The following is a 17,885-nucleotide window of genomic DNA, read 5'->3' as shown; positions in this document are numbered from 1 at the left end:
GTTAAAGCGGAATTCCAGCCTGGGGAAAAAAAAGTAAAAGTCAGCAGCTAAAAATACTGTAGCTGCTGACTTTTAATATAAGGACACTTACCTGTCCAGGGAGCCCACAATGTCAACACCCCAAGCCAATCGGTCCACCGGCTTCGGGTGCAGGCGCCTGCATGGCAAGCAAGGGAAATCATCAGCGAAGACTTCAGGCTTAACAGTCAGTTTCCTACTGCACGTGCGCGAGACACTCTGCGCTTTCTGAATGGTCTTGCCATCTTCTGGGACACACACAGGTTCCAGAAGGCAATGGGGAGGGAGGAGGAGGGCCGCGGAAGTGATGTACCTCATTCTTTTGTTTCAAACTGAGTTCAATTTGTGCATGGAACTCCACTTTAAAAAAAAAACAAACATGCAAAACGCAGCAAAAACGCATGTTCAAAAATGCGGCAAGCACTGCAAAAAGCACTGCAGAAACGCTCAAAAGCAACATGCATAGGTGTGAATTGAGTCTAAGTTGAAGCAAGTGTAATTGAGCCCCAATATTCACATTAAAAACATTTTTTCTTGAGGGAAATTTATTGAGTGTTTACTTCTGTTACACAACATAAAATATTATTTATATGGTTGAATGTTAATGATAAGCACTGATTGTTTGACACTGAGCAGAGTCAGGTAGTGTTGAGTAGACATCACAAATCTATGAACTGATTTATTGAAGTTTTAATTTTTCACAAGGTTTAGGAGTCTATGGATGAGCGAGTTTGGGGTGGAGGAACTTGACTGGTCTGCGCAGAGTCCTAACCTCAACCTGATAGAACACCTTTGAGATTAATTAAAGCGGAGACTGCGAGCCAGGCTTTCTCATCCAACATCAGTGCCTGACCTCACAAATGTGCTTCTGGAAGAATGGTCAAATATTTCCATAGACACACTCCTAAACCTTGTGGACAGCCTTCCCAGAAGAGTTGAAGCTGTTATAGCTGCAAAGGGTGTGACTGCACTACTGCTGCTCTCCTGAGCTCCAGTGAGACCTACTGATCCAAGGAGCTTGATTACTTCCTATACTATACCCAGAGTGGATGCAGGAATCTGGGGTGGACCCAGGGGAGGATCCCCCGGATGGCCAGAGTACCGGTCCTCCCATACCAGTGTTTGAGGACCTGGGAAATGGCCCAGCTAAAGGTGAAAGCCTGGCAACAGAAAGAAGGTTTGTGTGAGGATTGCGAGAATCGCCAAGAAGGTAGAAGTACTGGTGAAGTTAAAGTCTGATTTCAAGCATAAAAAATTTGCAAGTGACCGGCTTCACAGTTCCAAGAGAAGACAGATGCGGCCAGAGTTAATGGCTTTGGAGGCCAAAGTGGAAAAGCAGAGTCTGCTGGTGGCTGCATTGAAAGTAACCAACAGAGCTTTCAATGAAAAGTATGGCAACGCTGATCGCTTCTGTGCAATGCGCAGAGGGGCCATAGAGGCCAGTGGAGGGCAGGCATCAACAGAGTGCAGTCAGGTGTTTTGACTGGTAGTATGTCATTTGGCCAAGGAAGTTCTGTGCCATTGTCACTGCAGCAGGAGGCTATGGAGCAAGATGATCCATCTGAGTCTGTGAAGGGAGCAGGTATGCTAAAGTTCATTACAGAAATGGAATCGCCTTTGAATGGTCGCAAGTTTGCCATGTCTGGATCATCTGAGGATGAAGAAGAGGATAACGATGTCCCCCCAAAACCTTTGAAACATCGGGTGACAGAAAAGTGACAGAAAAGGCTGTTTTTGTTCATGACTAGCCTATACAAAATAATGGAGGTGTAGTTCCTATGGATGGTGCAGTAGAGGACGGCAGAGAGCAAGCTCATCTCCTGGCTGAAACTCCCACCTGTGTACAGAAAGCCAGTGAAGGGTGTGCAGACTTTGCTGTGAAGAGTGCTGATAAGGACATCTCCACTGTTGGTAACCCTTTTGTTACTGGTAATGAAATAAGAATTACCAAGGGTAATGTAAATGATATTTCTGTGTCAGAAGTCTCTGCTCCATCTGTTCCTGACAATAATGTTGTTTCTACTTTAGCTAAAGAGGGGTCTATAACTAAAAGTGATGTGCGGGATGTTTCAAGGAGTGCAGTTATCTCCTATGCTACAGCGGTGGCTGCACCTGTGAGTAGCGCCAGTTATTCTGCGGTCACTAGGAGTGATGTGAGTGAAGGTCAGTTCAATCTGACACATCTGGTAGCTCCTTTAAATGCCGCAATGTGGTCTAATTGAGGTGGACTGGAGAAGGCCCCCCCCAAATAGGAGAGATGTGGTGGACCTTATTCTGTGGATGGGTTTTAAAGCGGAGGAGATTTTTGCCCTTATCAGCCCAATTGGGTCATATGAGTATTACCTCTCCTTTGTCAAGGCGGAAGGATTAGATATCTTTTGGGAGAGGTATGAGCAGAGGTGGAAGGAGTCCCCAAGATGGGCAGGTTTGTCGCCCAAAGTAGTCATTATAGTCAGTAGCCATTATACAAAAATGTCACCATTCTAGTACGTAATGAGTCCATTCCTGCTGCGGATCTGGTGGTGTGGTTGAGGAGGTATGCGGACGTCCAAGCCCCCTTGAGGAAAGTTGTAGATGATAGGGGATATGGACAGGAGGATGCACAGTGTTAGTAAAACTGCATGTCACGGGTAATGTTGTTAAGCACATCCCTTCGTCTGCCTTTATAGGTCGTGACAGGATTATTACTTTTTATGCAGGGCAACCAAAGCTGTGTCATTGCTGTGGTGAAAAGGGGCATTTTTCAGGCTCATGTTCTGTGCAGAAATGTTCCCTCTGTCAGGGCTCAGGGCATGTTGCAGAGCACTGCAATAGTATTCGTTGTAATCTCTGTAACAAGTTAGGTCACCCCTATAGCCTTTGCCCTGAAGCCCTCCATAATCAGCCAGAGGTTGTGGAAGAACTGCTGAGGATGGAGGAGGAGGAATGTGGGGGGCAGCAAGGGGTTTGTGGAGGTGCTTCAGCTAGTCCTGAGGGGCCCCCCCAGGTGTCAGTTTCTCAATCTGAAGGTGTGACCCCTCTTGTGTCTGCTCCCCAGTCTGTGCTCCCAACTGTATCGGTATCTACTTCTGTTGTGTGTTCTTCCCCAGTGTTTCAGGTGCCCAGTGTTTCAAATGTAACTAAGTCATCCAGATTTGTGCAGATCTGAGGTGACAGCTTCATCGGGCCTTCCCTAAGGCAATGTAAGACCTCTAGTGGAGGTTCTAAAGTGAAGAAGGGGGAAGTTGCCACTGCTAATGATGAAGATGAGGTCTTTCAGGATAATGTTTCAGGGGAGGAGGGAGAGTGGACCAAGGTGGGGAGGAGGAGGAATAAGATAGTCCTGACCTCTGCCTCCTCGGTTTCATCTTTAGAGGTAGATGATCTACCTCTGGGAAACAAGTTTGGGTCCTTATCTGAGGGGGGAGGAGTTTTCTAAATACATGTCTCAGATGGAGGAGGATGAGGTAGTGTGTTCCCTAAAGAGGTCAAGGTCTCCAGTAAGGGGGGAGGGAGCTCAGGCTAAGAAACGCTTGCCTCAATCATCATGTTAGCAGTTCCCACTCCACTAAAAGTGGCAACAATTAATGTTGCCAGCATAAAATCTGTAAGGGCTCGTAATATAGCCTTATTTTTGCTCAGCGAGATGGATGATAATATTTTATTTTTGCAAGAGACCCGGCTAAATAGCCTTGCCGAAGTCCACCTGGCAAAGAGGGAGTGGAGGAGTGGGCCCCCCTCTGGTCTCTTGCGGCTGAGCCTTACAGCGGAGTTGCAGTACTTTTTACTGGCATGGTAATGTGTCGTCAGGTTATCGAGGTGGAGATTGGAAGGTGTATGGTCCTGGACATCTCTGTGAAGGGGCATGATCTATGTTTAATACATTTTTATGGACCACAAACTAGATGGGAGAGGAAATGCCTCTTTACAAAGATTAAGCCTTTTCTTTTTAGATCTCAGGAAGTTGTCTTTGGAGGTGATTTTAACACTGTCACTAGGCCCAAAGACAGGAAAGGCTCCACTGGCAGCCTGAGATATGATAGCGTCTTTCTTAATACGATAGCCAGGGAAGCAGGTCTGGAAGATGTGCATATTAAGCGTTGCCCAGGCAGCACAGGGTACACATTTAAGCGAGGCAGTTGCGAGAGCAGGATAGATAGTTTTTTTTTTTTTAAGGGGGGCTCTGCCTTTTCGGCTCCTGAGTGTCGTATGGTGGAGTTCTCTGATCACCTTATGCGGTCTGTTATTCTCAATGCTTCACATATGCCACCTAAAGGAAAGGGTATTTGGAGGATGAATTTGGCTCTGCTGGATGAGGAGGAGGTAAGACAACCTTTTGAGGATTTTTTTCAGGCTTGGGTAACCATTCTGGATTTCTGCAGCAGTAAGTCAGAGTGGTGGGAGTTTGCCAAACGCCGGATTGGTGGGTTTTTCAAGGCCATAGGAAAAAGGAAACAGCTTGGTAAGTACATTGCCTACCAGCAGCTGCGGAGAAAACTTCATCGCCTTGTTACGAGTGGTGGAGATTCAGGGGCAATCTCTGAGGTGAAACTTCTCCTTAGGAAGTATCAATATGAGCGGCATGCTTCTTTGGTTCTGAAAAGGGACTACGGGAAATATAATTCACCGACCCTTATCAGAACTGCAAAGAAAGCACAGCAGTTAAGACGGTTGTTGGACTAAGGGATAGTATGGGCTCTTTGACGAAATCCAGGTCAGGGATCATGGAGGTCTCAAGGTCTTTTGATGTGGATCTTCTGAGGAGAAGCACCTCGATCGGGAAAAGATGTCAAGTTTTCTGGATTACACCAAATAACATTCCGTTGGCAAGTTTGATGGGGGAAATCACAGCAGAAGAGATAGTCAAAGCTATAGACGGTCTGGCTATTAAGAAAGTACCTGGGCCAGATGGATTGACGGCTGAATTTTATAAGACTTTCAAATCCAGCTTGGTACCTTATCTTGTGGAGGTATTTAATGGCTGTCTGCAAGAGGGTTCGCTCCCTCCCTCCATGAGACAATCTGCTCTGATTCTGTTGTCAAAAGGCAAGGATCCCTCGATGATTGAGAATTGTTGCCCCATTAGCCTTCTCAATGTCGATAGAAAGATTCTGGCGAAGATTATTATCTAGCGTTTGTTGTCAGTAGCAGACAGATTGCTTTCTCTTTAGCAGCACTGCTCTGGAATATTGCAGGGCTGAAGGCTGGGGAAAGTATTTGCTGGCATTAGATCAGGCGAAGGCTGTTGATCGTGTCAATCATGAGTATCTCTGGCTTCTCCTTGACAAGTATGGCCTGGAGGATGGGTTTATTGGATGGCTTAAGACTTTATACAGAGAGCTTCATGCTTGTTAACAGTTGGGTTGGACGGCCCTTCAGGGTTTGATCAGGGGTGTGCCAGGGGTGTCCGCTGAGCCCTTTGCTATACGTGTTCGCAATAAACCCCTTCGTCAGAAGGCTGGAGAGTGGACTGTTGTGTGGGGTGCCAGTGGGCATTACTGGTGAGTTGCCCTTGAGGGTTGTAGCCTATGCTGATGACGTTTCTGTCTTTATCTCTGGGACAGAGGAGGCGCAGGAGGTGATCTCAGTTATAGAGCCATATTCTGAGGCATCAGGCTCCAAGGTCAACTGTGATAAAAGTGACGTTTTTTTGGAAGAGCGAGGGAGGTGAGAGCTTTGCACTTCCGGACACCTTCCCGAGGCCTCAGCAGAAAGTCAAAGTATTATGCATCGCGTTTGGCCCTGATGATTACAGTAAGTCAAATTGGGAAGCCAGGCTGAATGATGCTGATGTCAAGGTGAAATGCTGGAAGGGGTGGTGGCTCTCCTTGAGGGAAAGGGTGGACTTGATTAAGACCTACCTGATTCCTACCTTTCTGTATGTCAGCTTTCTTTGCATATTGCCAGAGTCCTGCTATACCAGGATTTATAGTTGTTTCTTCCAATTATTATGGGGGAACAGGCTGAATCTTGTGAAGTGGAATGTGACTTACCTACCTAGGCGGAAGGGTGGCCTAGGGATGGTCAACTCGGTGTTCTTCTCTCTGATGTTTTTGAAACATAATTTTGGTAACATGCTAGCAGAGATACCACCTGGATGGGTAGGTATTTTCCAGATCTGGTTTAGACCTTTTCTGGGCTGTTGGGAAAGTGACAGGCCAGTGAAAAGCCTAAGGGTCAAGCATGGTAAGCTCCCGGCTTATATTGCCCCTTGCCTGAAAATTCTTAGACGGTGGCATGTAACAGCGGATGATATCAGGTCCCTCCCTAGGAGAATCCTGTGTGAGAAGGTCGTGGGTACTGTCTTTCATGCGCACTGGCCTTAAGGGATTGCCCAGGTCATATTATGAGGGAGTGTTTACGTTTGATAAATTCTGAGAGGATTCCCTTGAAATTTAAGGACCAGGCCTGGCTTGCTTTCCACGGTGTGGTGGATAAACCCACTATACTCTTGCGCTAATAAGCGCCCTTTCAGCATGATGGTATAATGCATCTTTAAATAATCCATGTCTCCCCTTTTCCCCAGTAAACAGCCACAATCACCATCTCCGCTCCATCATTCCTCCATCTGCCCAGTAGGGCAGAGGCTCTCGGCTTTTTATTTACACACAAACAGGAAGCCACAAACAGGATGTGACCTCACAGGATATGATCAAATAAGGATATGACAACACAGGAAATCATGGCTCCAACAGCCAACCACTTCCGCAATGCAAAATGACATTGTCACGGAACGCCCCACACTCCGCTTGAGTGCTTCCGTCATATACCGCTTCCTAAGTTCTGGAACACGAGTCCAATGGATCTGGCTATAGGAACCCCAAGAACTAGACAACACCAGTCTTGGAGTACATCAGAACTGCCTTTATTTCCCGCTGCTTGCCACCAATGTCACGGAACGCCCCACACTCCGCTTGAGTGCTTCCGTCATATACCGCTTCCTAAGTTCTGGAACACGAGTCCAATGGATCTGGCTATAGGAACCCCAAGAACTAGACAACACCAGTCTTGGAGTACATCAGAACTGCCTTTATTTTGAGATCTCACAGACCTTTATACAGCAGGGATGACTCAAAGCTAACCTAATTAACATGACCTAATTTACTACAAAATGTACCCAGACCAGATGACAGTCTTGTGGGCACCGAGCTTCACACATTAATACAATTAACAATACAAACAACAATCTCCCCCCTCCTCAGCCTAGACCATTCGTCTATTAGCCAGGGCTGGTGGCTAATGTGATCAGCTCTCTCAATTAACATAAACACATGTTGATAACACCAGCATCTCCTCACAGGATGTGTCCCAGCAGAATGAATCAGTCTTATCAGCAGGGGGCTGCTGGAGGAATCCCCCCTCCCTCTTCAGGGACACAAATATACAGTAAGGAGTCCCCATACAATATATACATGACTGAGTCCGATTAATACAGTTCAGACTGGATTTCTCATTCACCTCAAATGCTAGGGCCCATAATCGGTGGGCAACAGGCTTGCACACAGTCCTCTCCAACAGCCTCCGCTCTGGCCATGCCCGTGACAGACATCACAGGAAATTACACTAAAGGGAGGGCATACACAGGAGTGGGAGGGAGAAGTGTACATGTCTCATCCACTTGAGGCATGTACACTGCCCTCCGCCTTGCCACATGCATGCACATCCACCATCTTTGTCAGCATGGATCCCACTCAATACTGCTCAGAGTAACCAGTATCTAGTAAGATCATTCTACTTGTTCTTACAGGCTTGAGAAGATCTGCTTGGACATTGCTACTGCTGTTGTCAATATACGGTATGAGTATACCAATAAGGCAGATATCAATGTCCTCTTATAAAAGCAGATATGTATCCAAAAGGGATAGCGTAGCCATAACGGAGATATAATATGTTTCTCTCGTTATGCAGACTTCGCTTCTCTAATGTGCATAGACATTTGAAGGCAAGAAGTCCAGCTCATTGCGCTTGATACTTACAAACTGGCAAAGGCCCACACACACAGAGAACACGTCTCCAAGCCCATGAGAAGGTTTTCATACTGACGGTTTTACAGCTGGTCCCGATTTAACCCAAGTGTGCTCTTCTAGAGCTCTCCTTGGTTAAATCAGACACAGGGAGACAGATGACAATCTATAAAACACACATCCTAGAATAAAATGTCCACATGAGTCCATATAATAAAATTTCAACAACAGCGGTAGGCTTTATGTGAGGTGAAACGTGAAATGCCACTCTTTGGTCAATCGTGGTTGTCCAAGAGTGGAGTGTCAGGGTGAAGTGGAAACCATGGACCACGTCTTGTTTCAGTGCCCTTTCAATATAGAAGTCTATAAAAAGGTGGGGAGGGCTCTGAATATTCCTTTCTTGCCTAGCATGTCTTATGCTGAGTGGGTGTATGGAGCATTGCAGAATCACAAGGGATTTGATTTGGACACTCTTTTTCTAGTCAGCTTAGTAGTCCGATATTACACCTGGAATGCACGGTGTCAGGTATCACTTTGGCAGAAAGTCCTTCCTGTTCCAGTGGTGATGTGTGAGATTCTTTGTGAGGTAGGGAATATTCAGGGTCTCGAGAAAGACAGATGGTGGCAAAGGGTCTGAATAAAGGCATGGAGGAATATCAAGCCTGTAGCTGCTGTTTGTTGATCTCTGGGTTTTGGGTTCTTTCCCTGTTTTCTCTCTGGACACTTCCTTAGATTTTCAAGGATAAACATAATTTTGAAGAAAGGCTACGTACACATGATAATCTATGTTTCTTGGTCTGAATGTTAATCAAGTTGAGTAATGTGTAGAATTTTTGAAGATGTCTGTGCTATTTAGTGATTATATATAGTATAATATAATACAGCGATATTGCTCTTGGTTGGAAAAAAAAACCTTTTGTTCATATATTATAGGTTGAAGTAAGCCTTTATTATTATTATGTGTAGTTGTGTATATAATATGTCAGAAAAAATCCTGACTTGGTTTGCGAGTGTTGTCTTGCAAAACAAGCAGGATTAAAGTCTCTGCGGTGTGCAGTACCGCATTTGGACAGAGGTGCGGGGGCGCCGGTGACACTCGGAGCCGTTCGGAGCCACTCGGAAACACTTCTGTTCTCGAGTGTTTCCAAGTCTTTCCGAGTGCATCCAAGTGGTCTCCGAGTATTTCTGAGTCTCTCCAGTGCCCCCCCACCTCTGGCCACATGCTGTACTGCATACAATAGAAGTCAATGTGGAACTAATTATCTAGTCAATGGAATCTTTGTTTCCATTGACTTCTATGGGGAAACTAGCTTTGATATGCGAGTGCTTCGGATTACAAGCATTCTCCTGGAAAGGATTATGCTCGTAATCCAAGGTTTCACTGTATAGTGTATAAGAAGGCCAAACTTTGGTTTTAAAGAAAGCAAAATTAAAGTAAAATGATCTTCACCGCCCAATATCTACCACCACTACTCCCCAAAACAAAATGTGCTCAAGCTTACGTCATAATCAGAGTTTCTTCTCCCGGTTCCCCCAACACACCGTCCACAAACAGCGGGTTGGAAGTGAAGGTATATTTGCTCCATGATCTTCCCTCATCAAAACTCAACCTGAAAAAGGAAGAAAACGTTTTTCTGAAAAACAGGTTTGTGATAATACTCAGCCTCATGACAATTGCTAACTTCATTTTTACCACTAGTAGCTTTACTTCACTGAGTTTAGAGGGACTTTGTTAATAAAATAACACCATAGAGTCCACTGCAAAGAGAATGTGGGAAAGGGTGGATTCCCATCAGTAGAAGGAAACCAGTACGGGCATATGCACGTGTGCATTATGCTGCCCATACCTCTGTAGTAAATGCTGTATGTGCATTAGAGAGTATCCACACACACTTCTACTTCACTGCACATGACCCGCCTTGCCTCCCAACCTACCTCTGGACCATTGCCCTTCTGTTGTGACCTTGGCCTGCTTTCTGGCAAATAGACTGTGCACTTTGCAAAGTGCAGTTGTTTTAGAGCTTAGTAAATGAGGTAAATCTTCACTTTGCAAAGAATACCCAATCACGTGCAAGGGAAGTAAAAAAAACAGCATTTTTGCTTGCACATGATTGGAGTTATTGTTGGTTGGTAGGGGATCAAATACTTATTTCACTAACTGAACTGCAACTCAATTTATAACATTTGTATCATGTGTTTTTTCAGGATTTTTGGTTGATATTCTGTCTCTATCATTTAAAATACACCTGTGATAAAAATTATAGACCCTTCATTTTTTTGGCAAATAATTATTTTCCCCACGATAGATAGATAGATAGATAGATAGATAGATAGATAGATAGATGTCTTCTATCTATCTATCTATCTATCTATCTATCTATCTATCTATCTATCTATCTATCTATCTATCTATCTATCTATCTATCTCTCAGCAGATTGATGTAGATGTGTCTAGACAATAGTATATTTATACACACATATGCAAGCATTGTAATAACTGTAATGGGCGTGATTAAGAGTATCATGAAATATCTATTCCAATATATATACAAGTACATGTTTTATATATCTATCATATATCAGCTTCTACGCTTAAAAGCCTTAAACACAATATTCAGTAGATATCAAGGCTTGCCCCTCTCTTACTGTGGAACTGGACTGCAAGAGTTAACAGAGAAGTTCGCACCTGCTCTGAGAATACACTCAAAAAATAACAAGATAACACCAATGGTCTAAAAAGGAGCAAGGACATAGCAAGAACAGGCTACTTCCTCATGAAAGTCCCAGCTAAAAACCAATACTTTGTCACATACTTTGTCATAATATATTAATATATTTGTGGCTGTTTTGTGGTTTGCATGCGCCAGCCTTATCTGACGTATCTTAATCATATAAAGTCTTAAAAAGTGGAAATATTAAAACAGAAAGTAATTTGACTCTGAACTAAGTCTCAGTGTGAGTTTACTTGAGCATGCATGCTCTATATCTCTATATACAATTTGATCAGGGGTAGATATAATAATATCGGACTTTTGTTCTGATCCAATACATCTGGCGCACGATTGTGAGGCTATTTGGGTTCTGAGAGGGAGCCAATCGAGAAGAGGCCGGGACAAACCAACACAGAGACAGGAAGGAGACTGATCACCTCTGAAAACGGTAAGACGCTTTTGATACCTTGTCTACTGTTTATCCTGTACCGTCCGTGATTGGCTAATCTCTGTACCTGTCTCTTTGCTGACCATGGAGAGCCGATATAGTCAGGAATATGCCCAGCAGAGGCGTGGGGATCCCGTGAGATTTGAACAATCTTGTATTTCTCTACGGTTGTCACACATCTTGTTGCTTGTTGTTGGTTGTTTGTCACATCTTGTTGTTGGTAATGTCATGTCCTAAGTGTGTTTGTGGTCTGCTGTTTGGGATACATGAAGAGGGCTGGGGGTTGATTGAAGTGGTGGAGCCAGGATATAGGACTGAGTCTCTTGGTTATAAACCCCTATTCCTGGAGACCACACACGTATTGGTGTTCAGATTAAATGTACATTATCCAGTCAAATTTGCTTGCGGCAAATCATAGAGGCTCAAGCTAGAATAACAGGACCAGGAGACGAGAGATGCCCCTTACAACCCCAACAACCAGAAGGGCTTGAAGAGGTAGAAAAAGACAGAGTGAGGAATTTGGGCTTTGAGCTGGGACATGTAAAAGCTTTGAGCTGGGACTTGTACATGAAAGTTGAAGTGGCACATTATTGAATATTAACTGCTGTACTCCTTATTTGTCCGTTAAATGTCTTGTTGAGAGTAATAAGTGGTCACATATTACTCGGCTCCTCTACCTGTGGGCACCTCGGGTGAACAGGGCTGTGACTGGTCTACATTTTGGGAAGGCGCATGCACGGAGGCTTGCTTGGCAGCTGAACACTGTAGACGTTCCTTTCTCTCTCTCACTCTCTCTCTCTCTCTCACTCTCTATCTGTCTTGTTCTCGTTAACTTGAGACTGTGATATAGTCTGAACCGGTACCAGGTGACGGATAGAGGAATTGTCAGACCCTTGAGTCCAGGACAGCCTCGTGACCCGTCTGAAAATCCTGAGCAGACACATAAATATCCCAGTCATCAAGACAGAACGTAGCAAGTTAGTGTTATATATTGGAAAGTGGTCCGAAAGAGGACAGGTGTCGGTCAGAGGAATTGTCGGACCCTTTGAGTTCAGGACAGCTTCATAAAACTGCCATACAAACCCTGAGCCCGGACACATAAACTCTTCAATAGCTAACGATGGGGCAAAAGTTAGTAAGGCCCAAAGAGGGCAGTTTGGCTTGTGACTTGGTATTAAAGCGGGAAGGAGAGGGTGCTGTCAAAAAGGGAAAGAAGTTGGCGAAAGTGTGTGGGGTTGATATGCATTTGGGCGAAAGGCTACAAGTAGATGAATGGAGTACTATTTTGAAACGAAAAAGGGGTTTGTTGTCAGATCACGGGTTGCTACAAGCAGCAGATGCTTGGTTTAAAGTTGAAAAAAGCTGAACAGAAAAGAAGAAGCTAAGTAGTCAGCCACCACCCTACAATGGCGTCTGGTCCCCAGGAAGTAGACACTGCCCTTCGTCTACCGCCCCTCTGTTCCAAGTGACACCTCCCCCTGTGGCAACACGCCCTATGCCACCGCCCCTGAACCGCCCACACCGAAACCCACCCACGTGTTTCTGGTGATAGAACATATTATAATCAAAGTAGCATTTCAATTTATGTATAGGGTGTCTTGATTATTTTGGTCAGAGCCTGACTTTAAGGACTGTTTTAGTTGTAGTTGCCTATCCTTGCATTATTGAAGTTAAAAGGTGTTTCTTTCCTAATAACAGCAAATGTAGCAAACGTGCTATACAGTGGGGACGGAAAGTATTCAGACCCCCTTAAATTTTTCACTCTTTGTTATATTGCAGCCATTTGCTAAAATCATTTAAGTTCATTTTTTTCATCATTAATGTACACACAGTACCCCATATTGACAGAAAAACACAGAATTGTTGACATTTTTACAGATTTATTAGAAAAGAAAAACTGAAATATCACATGGTCCTAAGTATTCAGACCCTTTGCTGTGACACTCATATATTTAACTCAGGTGCTGTTCATTTCTTCTGATCATCCTTGAGATCGTTCTACACCTTCATTTGAGTCCAGCTGTGTTTGATTATACTGATTGGACTTGATTAGGAAAGCCACACACTTGTCTATATAAGACCTTACAGCTCACAGTGCATGTCAGAGCAAATGAGAATCATGAGGTCAAATGAACAGCTTGAAGAGCTCAGAGACAGAATTGTGGCAAGGCACAGATCTGGTCAAGGTTACAAAAAAATTTCTGCTGCACTTAAGGTTCCTAGGAGCACAGTGGCCTCCATAATCCTTAAATGGAAGACGTTTGGGATGACCAGAACCCTTCCTAGAGCTGGCCGTCCGTCCGGCCAAACTGAGCTATCGGGGGAGAAGAGCCTTGGTGAGAGAGGTAAAGAAGAACCTAAAGATCACTGTAGCTGAGCTCCAGAGATGCAGTCGGGAGATGGGAGAAAGTTGTAGAGAGTCAACCATCACTGCAGCCCTCCACCAGTCGGGGCTTTATGGCAGAGTGGCCCAACGGAAGCCTCTTATCAGTGCAAGACAGATGAAAGCCCGCATGGAGTTTGCTAAAAAACACCTGAAGGACTCCAAGATGGTGAGAAATAAGATTCTCTGGTCTGATGAGACCAAGATAGAACTTTTTGGCCTTAATTCTAATCGGTATGTGTGGAGAAAACCAGGCACTGCTCATCACCTGTCCAATACAGTCCCAACAGTGAAGCATGGTGGTGGCAGCATCATGCTGTGGGGGTGTTTTTCAGCTGCAGGGACAGGACGACTGGTTGCAATCGAGGGAAAGATGAATGCGGCCAAGTACAGGGATATCCTGGACGAAAACCTTCTCCAGAGTGCTCAGGACCTCAGACTGGGCCGAAGGTTTACCTTCCAACAAGACAATGACCCTAAACACACAACTAAAATAATGAAGGAGTGGCTTCACAACAACTCCGTGACTGTCCTTGAATGGCCCAGCCAGAGCCCTGACTTAAACCCAATTGAGCATCTCTGGAGAGACCTAAAAATGGCTGTCCACCAACGTTTACCATCCAACCTGACAGAACTGGAGAGGATCTGCAAGGAGGAATGGCAGAGTATCCCCAAATCCAGGTGTGAAAAACTTGTTGTATCTTTCCCAAAAAGACTAATGGCTGTATTAGATCAAAAGGGTGCTTCTACTAAATACTGAGCAAAGGGTCTGAATACTTAGGACCATGTGATATTTCAGTTTTTCTTTTTTTAAAAATCTGCAAAAATGTCAACAATTCTGTGTTTTTCTGGCAATATGGGGTGCTGTGTGTACATTAATGAGGAAAAAAATGAACTTAAATGATTTTAGCAAATGGCTGCAATATAACAAAAGAGTGAAAAATTTAAGGGGGTCTGAATACTTTCCGTCCCCACTGTATTTATGCAAATGGTTTTAATTGCGTTTAAGCTGTATTAACAATAATTGGGGATTTTAAAATGTTGATTTTTTAACCAGATAGAAGTTTTAAGAATATTATAATGGGGAAGTTATATATATTCTGGGCGTTATGCCAGATGAATTGTGGTTAGTAAAAAAAAAAAGGAAGTGATTTAAGGTTGCGTAATTCTATGCAATAGAATAGCACAAATGTTTACTGATTCGGGTTTTAGCGTGCTGAACAAAGCACATAGACACATGCTATGCCAGTTGCCGCATTTGTCTCAGGTCTTGAAGAGTCAATCCGAAAGGGTCTGCTCCTAACACCCCCAGAGTATAGAGTAATGGAGCTTGAGACCTTGTTATTAGTGGTTATTAGGTCCAGAATCCTCACAGAGCAGTAGAATGGTAACTCCTCTCATTATGGCCTCTGACACACTGCATCTGTGCCCACCGGTACCAGCTCTGCGTGTCTGCTACAACTGCGGAAGACCCGGCCATTTCCAAAGGGAATGCCGAAGCCCTCGGAAATTCACCCACAGTCAACCAAGCCCCAACCATGGTCCACATGAAAGTGCTCACTACCAGGGACATGACACCCCACCTCGCCCACCTCCCTGCCCTTCTCCGGATCACATGGACCTTCTCCGATAGGAATCAGGAAAGCCTGGTGTGACACAGGTGGGGCCAGGTCTGTAATCAGGGAAGAAGAGCTACCCGATACCTCATGCCTATCAAACATTTATATAACATGCGTGGGGGTTGATGGAATGCCCAGGAACAACCCCTTGACCCGCCCCCTACAAGTTGGCAATTTTCCTGACCTACTAGCAAGATTTGTGGTCTCGTCCACATGCCCCTTAAATCTGTTAGGGGCTGATGTCTTGTCCAGACTCCAGGCTTCTATTTCCTTCCAACCTGATGGCAGTGTTCTGGTCATTTCACCACCAGCTATCGACGATGCCTCAGCACTATGTTCTGTCCCCCTTCTATTATCCCTGGATGCACAAAGTGAGGGTGAAATCCCAAAGGAAGTCTAGGACCGAGTCCCCACATGCCTGTGGTCTACAGTGCCTGAGGATATAGGACACCTGAAGGTGCCACCAATCATGGTGCAACTGAAACCTGGAGCCCCCTTACCCAGAAAACCACAATACCCCTTGAAACCAGCTCAATCTGCATCCATTTCAAAGCAAGTCGAGGTCCTTTTGTCAAATGGAGCTCTGGTACCTTGCACATCCCTGTGTAATACACCACTGTTTCCAGCGAAGAAACGAACCGCAAAAGGGGAGATAGAGAAATACAGACTGGTACAGGACCTCAGGGCAGTGAACGAAGCTACCATACTGGAAACGCCCATCGTGGTCAACCCCCACACCTTGCTGGCAGGAATACCGCCCACAGCAAAATACTTTACAGTGGTGGACCTAGCGAACGCTTTCTTTAGTGTCCCCCTCGACCCCTGTTGCCAGTACTTATTTGCCTTCACCCACAAGGGGCGGAGCTACACCTGGACTGTTATGCCGCAAGGGGCCCAGAACTCCCCCTCCCAATTCGCCAAGGCAATGGCCCTCATTCTGGACACCTGGATGAAATTACACCCAGACATTGTACTCCTTCAGTATGTAGCTGACCTCCTGCTTTGTGGAGATACCCTTGGGGACGCCTCAATCTTCTCTGAAAGCCTCCTCCACTACCTGGCTGAGCAAGGATGCAAGGCCTTGAAGCAAAAAGTCCAGTGGTGCAGAGAGAAGGTGATTTTCCTAGGTAACTGCATCTCCCAAGGCACCCGACATCTCACTGAAGAAAGAGTTGCTGCAATCAAGGCCATCTCTTTGCCTCAAGGTCAAAAGCCCCTTCACGACAATTTTGAAAAGACTTTCAAACTGTTTGTCTCAGAGAGACAAGGACATGCCACAGGAGTTCTGGCTCAGGCCCATGGCAACAGACTCAGACCCATTGGGTATTACTCCTGTAGGCTGGACTCAGTGGCCGGGGGGACCCTCCTGCCTTAGAGCCGTCTTTGCAGCCCAAGTCCTCTTGGACAAGACCGCTGACCTCGTATTGGGCCATACTTTGATCCTCCTTGCCCCTCATGACATAACTGCTATACTAAACCAAGTACAGCCCAAACACCTGTCCTCGCAGAGGCACCCCAGACTCCAGTGTGCCTTTCTTCTCCCCGATAACATCACCATCCTCTGATGTGATACCCTTAACCCAACCACTCTGCTTCCTCTTCTCGAGGGGGGAACCTCCTTGGAGAATGGTCCTCACCTCACCGCTCATGACTGCTTTGAAGTGATAAAGATGGAAACATCACACCTACCGACAGTCAGTGAAACAGCCCTTGAGAATCCTGACTTTAAAATTTTTGTGGATGGTTCCAGGTATTCAGACAGCACTGGATGGTACCACACAGGATACGCAGTCACCACCGAAGATACAGTTCTTCAGGCTTCAGCATTGCCCTCCTCCATGTCTGCCCAGGAAGCAGAACTCCAGGCCCTAACTATGGCATGCAAATTGGCAGAAGGAAAAAGAGCCAATATTTATACAGACTCAAGATATGCTCTTGGTGTGGCCTGCGATTTTGGGATCATCTGGAAAACCAGAGGGTTCCTGACAGCCGCAGGAACACCTGTAAAACACAGTGCAGCTATCAAGGACTTGATGGATGCCCTACTCCTCCCAGCACAAGTGGCTATACTTAAGGTAAAGGCGCACGGCAAGCTGGTTTCCCAAGAAGCACGAAGCAACCACCTGGCAGATACTGCTGCGAAACAAGCTACAGATGGGACACGAGAAGTGGTCAGCAGAGTGAATGCACCCATCCTGGATGACCCAATAGACACACCCCTGAAGAGACTGTACAAACCACCATGAAACAGGACTCACCTCAAGGAGCAACAGGAGGCAGCTGACAAGAAGAAAAAGAAGTGTGGATCAAAAAAGGAGCCACAGAAGTTGAAGGAAAGTCTGCCACGATCAATGTTTCCTGCAGTGGTACAGTGGGCCCACGGTTCCTCTCATCTGTCAAAAACCTTGATAAACGCCCCAATCAACAAATACTGCTTGGCTCCGGGGATCACTTCACTCACCAACAACTTATGCAAGTTGTGCACCATCTGTGCTAAGTGCAATCCTGGAAGAACAGAGAGGGTACCTTTGAAGCATCTAGCAAAAGCCCAGTACTCCTTCCAAAGGATACAGATCGACCACATCCAGATGCCAAAGAGTGGCCGATATGAATATGCATTGATTGTCATTGACATGTTCTCCGCATGGCCAGAAGGCTATCCCGTAACCAACATGACGGCAAAGACCACGGCTAGAAGACTTTAAACGGAAATAGTGTGCAGATATGGTGTCCCAAAGGTCATAGAGAGCGATCAGGGGCCAG

General features: G+C 45.4%; 1 protein-coding gene across 9 annotated transcripts in view; it reads right to left on the bottom strand.

The window, feature by feature from the left end:
* The window catches only part of SORCS1 (sortilin related VPS10 domain containing receptor 1), a 1,093,315-nt gene that overhangs the window by 266,873 nt on the left and 808,557 nt on the right, over nt 1-17,885 (bottom strand). For all 9 annotated transcript variants that reach the window (XM_073595916.1, XM_073595919.1, XM_073595918.1 and 6 more), the window contains exon 14: nt 9,464-9,571. In XM_073595916.1, coding sequence (XP_073452017.1) covers nt 9,464-9,571 — 108 coding nt within the window. The remainder of the gene's footprint in view (nt 1-9,463; nt 9,572-17,885) is intronic.

This window comes from Aquarana catesbeiana, linkage group LG08, assembly GCF_042186555.1.
Source record: "Aquarana catesbeiana isolate 2022-GZ linkage group LG08, ASM4218655v1, whole genome shotgun sequence".
In the NCBI taxonomy this organism is placed as follows: Eukaryota; Metazoa; Chordata; class Amphibia; order Anura; family Ranidae; genus Aquarana; species Aquarana catesbeiana.
Note: the sequence above shows the minus strand (reverse complement) of the source record. Positions and strands in the feature narration are given on the sequence as shown.